A 12194-nucleotide genomic window follows, 5' to 3' on the forward strand; every position below is an offset into this window, starting at 1 on the left:
TCCCATTGTTCTATTATCATGGGATGTACAGTATATGTGTATGTAGATTAGCTGTGAGGAGGGAGGGGGGAATTCCTCCAACAGCTCTCCCTGCTGATAGGACAATCTACTGATGATAAGTTTGAATACACCTGTGTGTCTGTTACTGAATGTAGTTTACCCCATCCTGTGTCATGCAAAGAAGGGGGAATGTCCCCTGAGTGTATATCAGGGGACATTCCTGTGTCCTGTACCTGTGTTAAAATAAACTGTTCAAATTCCAGCTTTGCAACCAAACCAGTCCTGCCTAGTTCTTGGTTGTAATATGCGGCTATAATATCTAATATTTATATTCAGACTGGAGGAAGTGGTATATGATGGAAGCACTCAAACAGAGTGTGGGATGTTCCGTTACAATGTCATCAGTTGGTAGGATGCCGGCAGGTAGCCCGCAGCTTTGCTGGCAATATTACGCATAGCTGCAGGGAGGAGGAGAGAGCCGTGTGGCGGCGCTCTCTGTCTGCTCGCAGAGTCGCACTGCGTGGGCGTTAACAGAGTAGCACTCACACTGGGATGTGCCCGCGGCACCCCTGAGGACTCTTTGCGGAACCCCCAGGGTGCCGCGGCACCCCAGTTGAAAAACCCGTGTGTAGAATACTTACCCTTGGTGTCACTGACCTTCACTGTATTCAGGAGCTGTGCTGGCTGAAACATCTTTAGCGCCCGGCACACTTCCGGATATAGAGGATGCCAGGCCCCCTTTTTTTTCAGCCAGCATAGTGCTTGAAGATGGCAGAGACCTGCAGCAGGTGGAGTAAGTATTAACCTTTTATTCTTTTAAAGGAAGGAAAGGAGCCGCTATTTATCCTCCATGCATTCAGTATTTATGAAGCCCCAGCTATTCTGCATTTTTATAGCAGGATAATTCTTTTTTATTGGCTAATTCCACTGGGTTCCCCATTGGCTCATAAATCAGGACTAATACTGGTTGTTTATGGTATGGAGTCTCTTGTAGAATTTACTGCTGTTTATATACTGAATATTTAACTAACCGCAGAATCTTCCATCTGTCTCCCTGCAATGCTCAGTTCTGCTCTAGCGTACCCCATAAGCTGAAATGGAAAAACATTTTTTACTTTGCCGTTACAGCTGGGGATAATTTATCGGGATATAAAACTTGAAAACATTCTTTTGGACTCCAGCGGTCACATGGTATTAACAGACTTTGGGCTCAGCAAGGAGTTCCTGACTGATGAGGTGAGTTAAATACTTGTCTGTCTGTCTATATGCTGACTTGAGGAGAAGCTTTAGTATATTTTCAGTATTATTTAAATTTTTATAGTTTACCTGAACATATTTTTTTACTTTAAAGCGGAAGTACATTGCACCTTGAACACCACAAGCCAAAAACACTATTTCATTCACTTTTAATATTCAAAATAATCCCCCCCCCCACCCCCCCATTTATGTCTCCATGTTCTATTTTGTTGAGAAATCACTTTAAAAAACACCCCATAGCATTTCTGGCTGTGGTTATCTTGAGTAAAGGCAGATGTTTCATGTAGTATTTAATTACTGGAATCCATCTGCCCTTAGCTCAAGCATGCATGCAGGAGAGTGTGCTAAGCCGTGAAAAACTGGAAGGGCTTCTGTTTTAAAGTAAGTTTAACATATACTAGCACATTATTACTTTACCTTTCAGGGTACATAAAACCTCAAAAAATACCCGCTTTAACACCAGCGCCTCCCAGCACTTTTAAGTAATACTAAAGCTTTAGTATTTTTATTTTAAATTTTTTTTAAAATAACAAATATGTCATACTCACCTCCAATGCGCAGCTTGTTTTTGAGTATTTTCTGAGTCGGGTTGTCCTTTTTGTCCCTAGGACTTCATTACAAGCAAAGCTAAAACAAATGAGCAGATGCAGTTCGACCCATCTATTGCACCATTTGACTCCATAGTGATCACATTTCCTTTTTATTTAGTGTTTAATAAGTGTTTAATTAAGTGTTTAATAAAAGGACAAAAAACAATTACTTTACTTTCAGAATGAAAGAGCGTACTCCTTCTGTGGGACTATAGAATACATGGCGCCAGAGATCGTCCGCGGAGGGGAATCTGGGCATGATAAGGTACACAACCCCCCCCCCCCCCCCCCCCTCCCTTTTTTTTCCTTTTTTTTCTGACTTCCTCCACAATACTACAGAATATTGGCAATACTGTGTCTCTGAGGGCCGGTTCACACAGGGGGCGACACGAGGTTCCTGTACTACTTTTGAGCGACCTCGTGGCGACTTGCATTGACTTCTATACAGAAGTCATTTGCAAGTCGCCGCTGAGGTCGCGGCAGGTCGCGGCACGGCAAGTCGTGTCGCCTCGTGTCGCCCCCTGTGTGAACCGGCCCTGATATGCACTGGTGTTTTTCAAAACAGATGTAAACACAATCACTAAGGCCCCTTTCACACGGGGCACGTCAGTTTTGACGGACTCCGCTTTGTTCAGTGGGGGGGGGGGATCGATCCGCTGATCCCCAAACAAGCGAGCAGATGAATGGTCCCTCTCCACCCTCTGTGCTGAGACCCTCTATGGGAAGATCAGATAAAAATGGACCGACTGTCCGTTTTCATCTGGTCCGATCCATCAGACGGATGGAAGATACCATCCCCCTTGTTTTTTTAAACCGGATAGTGCGGGGGGGGGGGGGGGGGGGTGGCTGTGTCAGCGGACAGACATGTCACTGCTGACATCCGTCGCTCCATAGAGGTGAATGGAGTGTCTGATCAAGACTGCATGTGTGAAAGGAGCCTAAATCTCATATAACCCTTAATATGTAATATGATTTCTAAAGTAATTGTCAATGTTTTTAAATGTGCATCTTTCATTAAAATATTCCCTGGTGACCCTGCTCTGAAGGTGCTTATTTAGTTACTTCCTGTTATAGGGTGACAGCGCTCTGTCTTTTTCTTCCAGTTGTGCGCCTGTGTTGTCACCCAGTCGCACAGATATCTGTGTGATACAAGTGCCTGTTACACACATTTTTCAGACGTGGTCCCCTCTTCTCTTCAGTTTGAGTAAATGCCTCTGACATCCTGTTATAACCCCCTCTCATTCTGACCAAAATAGTGAGATAATAACTTCCTCGGCTCTCTGCCTGTTCTGAGTCTTATCAGTTAACATTATTCCCAGCCATCTCTGTAGACTACAGCATGCCTCCCTCTTTGTTATATCGAAGAGAGGGGGAGATGTTCTTTAGTCATAACACATTTCTTGCCTAATTTAAGAACTCTGTTCCCCCCATAGATCCAGCACAAAAGAATGAGAATTGTCACCCTAGAGCAGGAAGCGCACTACTTATAGAATAATGTTCTAGAAAATAATAAAAATTCTCACCAAAACGCTCATTCTTCCAGTTGTTGTTTAGCCTTCAGCTTTACCTTTTGCCTTCTTCCAGGCTGTGGATTGGTGGAGTTTGGGGGTTTTGATGTACGAGCTGCTTACAGGCGCATCGCCTTTTACTGTCGATGGGGAAAAAAACTCACAGGCGGAAATCTCTAAGTAAGTCACAGAGCTGTAAGTAGAAAGGACTTCTCTCAGGTTATTGTAAAGCAGCAGAAGCAGTTGTGCCAGAAAATAAAATAATTTTCTGGGCTGATGAAGACTATTCAGGAAACATTAAGTTGTGTCAAAATCAGGAAGTCCAGAGTGTACTTAAAGCAGTTGTAAAGCCAACATTTTTTTTTTACCTTAATGCACTCCTTGCATTAAGGTAGAAAATGTTTAGTGTCATCATCACGCCCCCCCCCCCCCCCCCCCCCTTTTACTTACCTGAGCCCACATTCGATCCAGCGTTGTGCACGTCTGCAGGTCTTCTCTCCCCTCACTTCCAGGTCTTGCTGGCTTTGCTGGGGCACCAGGTGCCATTGGCTCCCAGCGCTGTCAATCGAAGCTGGTGGCCAGGGAGCAGGAGGCGGGGCCGAGTACCTCTGTCTGTGTCAATGGAAGCAGCAGCGGGGTTCGGGTGTGAGCAGGCACGAGCCCTCCCATGGGAAGTGGCTTCCCATGGGGGCACTGGACCAAGGAGAGGCGCCAGGAGCGAGGACCCAAATAGAGGAGGCTTGCGGCTCTCTTTGCCATTGCATTGCACAGAGCAGGTAATTATGGACTTTTTTTTTATGTTTGCCCTTACAATCACTTTAAAGTGCTTCTAAAGGCACAAGGTTGTTTATCTTAAAGCGGAGGTCCACCCTAAAGTGGACCTTCCACTCATTGGATTCCTCCCCCCCCCTCCGGCACCACAATTGGCACCTTTCAGGGGGGAGGGGGGTGCAGGTACCTGTACAGTACAGGTATCTGCACCCACTTCCGGGATAGCTCTCTGCGGAAAGGGGCGTAGATTACACCCCTTTCCGAAAGTCCCCCGCTGCCTGCTGGGAAACACACAGATCCCAGAGGCAGCGGGTCCATCCTTATTGCGCAGCGCGACTCGCGCATGCGCAGCAGGGAACCGGGAAATGAACCCGAAAGGCTCCACTTCCTGACTCCCATACCCAAGATGGCGGCGGCAGCACCCGAGAGACGATCGAGAGATCGGCTTCGGGTGCCGACATCGCGGGCGCGCTGGACAGGTAAGTGTCACTATTTTAAAAGTCAGCAGCTGCAGTATTTGAAGCTGCTGGCTTTAAAAAAAAAAAAAACGCGGACTCCCGCTTTAATGCATTCTATGCATTAAAATAAACAACCTCCTGTGTGCAGCTCCCCCCTCAGCCCCCCTAATACTTATCTAAGCTCCATTTCGATTCAGCGATGTTGCACGAGAGACTCGGCGGTCTCCTTTCTGATTGGCTGAAACATAGCAGCATGCGCCATTGGTTCCCGCAGCTGTCAGTCAAAGTCAGTGAGCCAATGAGAGAGAGGGGGCGGGGCTGACCCGTGGCTGCATGTCTTAATGGACACACAGAGCAGGGGCTCGGCTGCCCCCAGAGCAAGCTGCTTGCTCTGGGGGCGCTCGGCAGGAGGGGAGGGGCCAGGAGCATCGGTGAGGAACCTGAGAAGAGGAGGATTTAGAAAGCTCTGTGCAAATCCATTACACAGAGCAGGTAAGTAATAACAGGTTTGTTATTTTTAAACAAAAAAAAAAAAAAACAAGAGTTTAGTATCACTTAACAGGTCACTAAACATTAGTTTAATATTTATAAATATGTAATTGTTTCTCTAAATTTAAAGAGGAGTCTCCCCCCAAAAAATTCAAATGTTTTAATATAAGGACGCTTACCTGTCCAAGGATCCAGCGCTGTCCTCAGCTTCGGGTCCAGGTGCCAGCATCTTCACTAACTTCGCTGTTTTCGTCCCCGCTGGTGACATTCACCCTCATTTTTATTTTATTTTTTTGGGTCACAGGGACTGAAAGTGATGGAAAATCTAACATTGTAGTATTTACTCCAGTCTCAGAAGCATCAACCTCAAGTATAAAACGTAACGTAGAATCAGGATGTGCCAACACAAAGGCAGCCATGAGACTCTCAAAGGCCTTAATGGACTCCGGAAACCAACTCTGTGGGTTACCGTTCTTTCTGGTCATATCAGTCAGGGGCTTGACCAGAGATGAGAAGTTACGAATAAACATCCGCTAATAGTTGGCAAGGCCAAGAAAACACTGCAGAGGACATAAACCCATGGCTCTGGGCCACCGTAGGAGTGCTGAAAGTTTCTCTGGGTCCATCGAAAAACCAGCAGTGGAAATGACATAACCCAGGAATTTAACCTGTTCACGACGGAATTCGCACTTCTCCAATTTACAATAGAGATTGTTCTCTCTTAGTTTCTAAAGCAAACGACAGATATCTGTGTGGTGGCTCTCCAGGGACTTGGGAAATATGAGGATATCGTCGAGATAAACCACCACACATAACTGCAACAAATTTCGGAGGACATTGTTAATAAATTCCTGGAAAACTGCCGGGGGGCGTTACAAAGGCCAAAAGGTATTATAAGGTACACATAATGGCCTGTTCTAGTATTAAAAGCAGTTTTATACTCATCGCCCTCCTTAAGGCTCATAAGATTGTATGCCACTCACAAATCAAGATTTGTAAAAACAGTTGCTCCCTTGAGGCGGTCAAATAACTCCATAATCAACGGAATCGTATATCGTATAGGCATTCTTAATATTGAAACCCCTATAATCAATACAATAATAATCAGTTCACCACTCTTCTTCTTCACAAAGAAGAAATCAGCACCAGCAGGAGATGAGGATTTGGGGATGAAACCTCGAGAAAGTGCGTCTGCAACATACTCCTCTATAGCCTTATCCTCCAAGAGGATACCCTGCCACGAGGGGGGTATGGCACCAGGTTGAAGGTCAATTACGCAATCAAGCGACCAGTGTCGAGGCAAACTACTGGCTTGACCTTTGTCAAAAACATCACTAAGATCGCAGTACTCCTCCGGCAGGGAGGAGAGTGAAGAGGTGCACTTGGCTACCTTCTGGAAGCATGTCTTGCTGCATTGTGGCAACCAGGAGAGAACCTTAACACAGAGACAATCAAAAGAGGGGTTGTGCCTCTGTAACCAAGGATAACCAATAACCAGTGAAAAATTAGGGGAGAAAATAACTTGGAATTGGATTATCTCATGGTGAAGAGCCCCTACAGCCATGGACAATCGAACAGTCTCATGAGTCACATGGGCAGGCTGTAGAGGCCTCCCGTCAAGTGGAGTGTCACGCAGCTGCAGTGGAATCGAGTGCTTCAATACAAAGGCAGCATAAATTAACAGACCTGCAGCCCCAGAGTCGATTAGAGCCTGTATCTCGACGGACGACTCAGCCCAAGAAAGTGTAACCAAATCCAGGGGCTTATCCTTCTGGATAACTGGGGACGAAACAATGCCACCTAAGGTCTGTCCGTGACAGGACCTCAAGGTTTGGGCGTTCCCTGAACAGGTAGGACAAGACTTCCAAAAGTGACCTGCCTGACTACAATAAAGGCACAATCTCTCCCTCCACCTAAAGGTTCACTTATTCACAGAGAGACGCTTAAAACCCAAGTGCATGGGTTCACTGACCGCCTTGGTACCAGGAGGCATAGGAGATGAGGGAGGCAAGGGTGTGACTGCAAAGCTCATAGACAAGTGTACAGGAGACTTCCACAAGCGCTCTTTAGTCTGGAGTCAATGAGGATTGCAAACGTGATCAACTTTTCCAGCTCAGTGGGTATATCTCGATCTGCTATCTCATCCTTGATGGTATCCGAGAGACCATGTGAAAAAGCAGCCATAAGGGCCTCATAGTTCCAAGCAACCTCTGCTGCCAGAGTACGGAATTCAATGTCGTAATCAGCAACAGTTCTCGTACTCTGTTTGATGGACATGAGGCCCTTGGCAGCAGAAGCGGAGTGTGCGGGAACGTCAAATACCCTTTTAAAAGAAGCCACAAACTCAGGGTAACTCAAGACAGGCTTTTGCGTCTCCCATAGAGGGTTTGCCCAGGCCATGGCTCTCTCAGAAAGCAAAGATATCACGAAACCTACTTTGCTTCTGTCTGTGGGAAACGCCTGGGGCAGCATCCCAAGGTAGATCTCAACCTGGTTGAGAAACCCTCTGCATTGGACTGTATCACCCCTAAATCGATGGGGAAGCAGAGCATACATCTTATAGAGGTAATACTTGAGGTGGGTGCCTGGAGCAGCAGCAGGGACGGCCTGCAACACAGGCTTGTGACTCAGGAGTGCTTGTAATGCCATGGCAAACTGATCCATGCGGTGATCTTGCTCATCCAATCTGGGAAAAATATTACCAACAAGTGGATTGACTGCATCTTCTGAATTCATGGCCTTTGCCTACTGTCAGAAACCATGAATCAGACTGAGACATAAGTACAGTTAAATCACACTTGTTTAATAATAATAAGAAAAGGAGTTAACATAGTCAAAAACATAGCCAGGAACCGGAATGGATAGTCAGACAAGCCAAAACGTCAGGGATCCAGAGAACAGCGTAGTAGAACAGCAAGCAGGATCTGGAGCGAGAAGGAATGTTAGCCAAGCAAGTCTTTAACAGGAACACATGCGAGCGTCTTTAGAGATGCGACCAAGGCGAAGGCAGAGATTATCTGGACTGGACGGCTTAAGTAGGCAGGACTGACAATCAGGATCATCGGGTGAGTCATTGTGGAGAGATAGGAGCTGGCAATTAGCCAACATCTGAGCGGCCAGCTCAGAGAATGAAGGGCTGGGTCCAGCCCTGACAGCTGCATGCTCGATAAGGGTTTGGTATTGATTTTGGGGGGATCCCACCCAGTTTTATTTTTTTACATTTTGGCATGGGGTTCCGCTTAAAATTCATATTGGACCCAGAGGGCCTGGGATGGGTGGGGGGATGGTGGCAAGTCACATGTATATCATACAGGTGTGACTCTCATGCCACTTTTGAGGGTTTATATTGAAGTCTATGGCCCTCCAGTCACATGAAAGTCAGAGCAAAGTCATGCAGATATGAATGGTACTCATTGGGAAATAGGGGATGTGACTTGTCGTGCGACGTTGGGGTTCAAAGTGGCATGACAAGTTGCACAAGTGTTAAGTTTCTTAATTGAGGTCATATTTGTATTGAATGTGTGTTTTATTAGGTTTTTTTTTTTTTTCCCCATGTAGGAGAATATTGAAAAGTGACCCTCCATATCCACCAGAAATGAGTGAACTTGTAAAAGATCTTATTCGGGGGTTATTGATGAAAGACCCTAAAAAGCGTTTAGGTTGTGGGCCGGGGGGCTCTGATGAAATAAAAAAACATCTGTTTTTCAAGGTGGGTATTACAGCATTGAGAAAATGTTTTTCTTTTACTTGTGTATATGTTTTGTCCAAGCTGCGATGCTTGTTTGGACAAGCGTCAATTTGACTGCGTCTCAGTGACATCACACAAGGAAGATGTTATGTAGTCAAAGTGGCCTTGCAGAGCAGAGTGGCAGAGGAAGGTTTCCTGATATCAGTTTGGATGTCAAGCGATGTTAGAGATTGGGAATGTGGTCATCTTGGGGATATACTCTAAACTGTTCTCATATGATGGCCTATCCCTAACAAGAATTATGTATTTGCCATGTGTGTGAGAATGGCCATCGCTGAGGATGGCCAAATCTGTTGCACATTGGGCTGACAACATCAGAGAAGCAGAATTATACACTGTATTGTCAAAAGATTTGGGACACCTGCCTTTACACGCAGATGAACTTTAATGGCATCTCAGTCTTAGTCCATAGAGTATATGGAGCAGGCCCACCCTTTGCAGCTATAGCAGCTTCAACTCTTCTGGGAAGGCCGTCCACAAGGTTTAGGAGTGTGTCTATGGGAATTTTTGACCATTCTTTCCGAAGAGCATTTGTGTAATCAGGCACTGATGTTGGACTCAAATCATACAAATAAAAAATGACAAATGATGCAACAAACTTATGTACATGAATAATGTCCTAATAACAATTAAAATAAAACAGTTCCCAAAATTGTGCAATCAATCCATGTGATGATTGTGAAAAAAGAAGAAGTCCTACTTCAATAAAAAGTTACACCACTGTAAAAGACACAGAGCCTTCTGTGACACCTGACACCCCGTAGAAGGGGGTGCTTACACAGGCACGTAGAATGACCAGGGTATAAACTGCAGATGGAACCTCTGAAACACTTAGAAGGAAACTGAGAAATTCGTCCAGTACAGATGGGCTCACAGCAGGGTATCCAGGGCAACTGGAACCAAGAGTAGACCATGCAGCAAAAAGGACTCCAAGTAGTGTAATACTGTATAACATTTTTATTAAAAATAAAGCCAAATGGCCACTTACATTTCATTAAAATTGAATGAGCCGTGATAAAAATAGTTTTCCGGCAAACACTGTACATACACCCGCACTTCCTGGGTCACATGAGGAGCGATGCCGTCAACGCGTAGTCTCGTCAGACATGTTTCGCCACATGTGACGTCTTCCTGGGGCAGGGGTCATGTGTGAATAAACATGTCAGGCTTTTTCTTTTTTTTTTTTTTATATCCTTCAAGGTTTATGGGATTGCCAATTTTTGCTTAGTATGTTTCTCTTTGTAAAGAATTTGGATTTTGCAGAAGTAATCTATTTGGTCCTTTTGGACCATGAGTGACAGTTACAATGTCCAGCCTTCTCTCCTTGATCTGACCTTCCTTACACTTCCTCTAGCTCCATGTCCTTTTGTTCTGAGAAGGTTCAAGTTCAAGACTTAGTGACATTCTTTTTAAGTGGAACTCATTAATGTCTACATTGTCTTCTTACTAAAGCAGAAATATGTCACAGCAACAAATACCATCACATTAACAGCCCTAAAATAACCCAAACGTTTTAGGATTTGTTAAAAGTTCACTAAAATAGTTAAATAAGTATGAAGTCCACTTATATCTAAAATGAGGCAGATGTAAATGTAGGATTGTCCATCACGGAAAAAACTTTTCAGATAGTAATTCAAAACAATTGCCTCCTCCATACCGCATGTGTCACAATCCCCCTCGGAAATGCACTTACCAGATGATACTGGGTTACACGCTTATCTGTCAATGGATGATGTCTGCTCACTTTATACACTCCGTCAAATGATCCTGGGTTATACACTTGGCTTGCAATGGATGTTGTCAGCTCTCTGCATGTAATCCATCTAGAGATTTGCAAGTCACAAGCAGAGAACAAAGATACAAATAGCGTAATTCAGTACTAAAAGGTATTTATTATAGGTTTCCTTAAGATTGCACACTTACAATGTGATTCAAAATAAAAGAGCATGTAACAACAACAGGGTGTCCTCTGTCAAAGCAATCACAAAACTAGTCAGGGCCTGGCCACGCAGCAACCTACATCGTCGGCTTTCCTGCTTGCCTTTCCAGGGAACACCGCTGGAGCGGTGACAGGTAGTCAGGAATATCGACTTGCGATACATTGTTGTTACATGCTCTTTTATTTTGAATCACATTGTAAGTGTGCAATTTTAAGGAAACCTATAATAAATACCTTTTAGTACTGGATTACCCTATGTGTATCTTTGTTATCTGCTTGTGATGAGCAAACCTCTAGATGGATTACATGCAGAGAGCTGACGACACCCATTGCAAGCCAAGTGTATAACCCAGGATCATCTAACGGAGTGTATGCAGTGAGCAGACATCATCCATTGACAGATAAGCGTATAACCCTGTATCATCTGGTAAGTGCATATCCTAGGGGGATTGTGAAACATTCAATGTGGAGGAGGCGATTGTTGGACAATCCTACATTTACATCTGCCTCATTTTATATATTAAGTGGACTTCATACTTATTTAACTATTTTAGTGAACTTTTAACAAATCCTCAAATGTTTGGAATATTTTAGGGCTGCTATTGTTATGGTATTTGTTGCTGTGACATATTTCTGCTTTAGTGTTTTATTAACGTAGCTGCTCTTGTTATTCTAACCACTTGCCGCCCGCCATATAGCAAAATCACGGCTGATCACAGTGTAAATAGGAAGAGCCGGTGATCGGCTTTTCCTCACTCGCGTCTGTCAGACGTAAGTAGAGGAGAGCCGATCGGCTGCTCCTCTGACGGGGGGGGGGTCTGTGCTGATTGATTATCATTGCAGCCACCCCCCCCCCCCCCGAGGAAGCTCACACTGGTGGACCACCAGGGATGCCACAAGACCACCAGGGATGCCCAGCACCAAGTATGCCACCCTAGACCACCAGAGATGCCAGTCAGTGCCCACAAAGGATGCCAGTCAATACCCACAATGGATGCCAATCAGTGCTCGCAATGGGCATCACTGATTGGCATGCATTATTGTTTGGCACTGATTGCCATCCATCAGTACAATACTTTATACTACAATGCCGCCTATCAGTGCCCATCCGTGCTGCCTATCAGTGCCCATCCGTGCTGCCTATCAGTGCCCATCTGTGCTGCCTATCAGTGCCCATCCGTGCTGCCTATCAGTGCCCATCCGTGCTGCCTATCCATGCCAATCCATGCTGCCTATCAGTGCCTATTTGTGCCACCTATCAGTGCCCATCCATGTTGCATATCAGTGCCGCATATCAGTGGCCATCAATGCCACCTCATCAGTGCCACTTCATTGGTGCCACCTTATCAGTGCCCATCAGTGCCGCCTTATCAGTGCCCGTCAGTGCAGCCCCATCAGTGCCCATCAGTGAAGGAGAAAACGTACTTATTTACA

The 12194-nt window shown here is 45.2% G+C and overlaps 1 protein-coding gene across 1 annotated transcript in view; it reads left to right on the forward strand.

The window, feature by feature from the left end:
* RPS6KA5 (ribosomal protein S6 kinase A5) overlaps positions 1-12194 on the forward strand; it is a 202885-nt gene that overhangs the window by 142912 nt on the left and 47779 nt on the right. Inside the window, exons 5-8 of the mRNA XM_077466763.1 lie at positions 1129-1236; positions 2029-2112; positions 3432-3535; positions 8632-8782. Of these exons, the coding sequence (XP_077322889.1) occupies positions 1129-1236; positions 2029-2112; positions 3432-3535; positions 8632-8782 (447 nt within the window). The remainder of the gene's footprint in view (positions 1-1128; positions 1237-2028; positions 2113-3431; positions 3536-8631; positions 8783-12194) is intronic.

The sequence above is a fragment of the Lithobates pipiens genome, unplaced genomic scaffold (assembly GCF_037356315.1).
Source record: "Lithobates pipiens isolate NorthernLeopardFrog02 unplaced genomic scaffold, aLitPip1_a1.2 Scaffold_37, whole genome shotgun sequence".
NCBI lineage: Eukaryota > Metazoa > Chordata > Amphibia > Anura > Ranidae > Lithobates > Lithobates pipiens.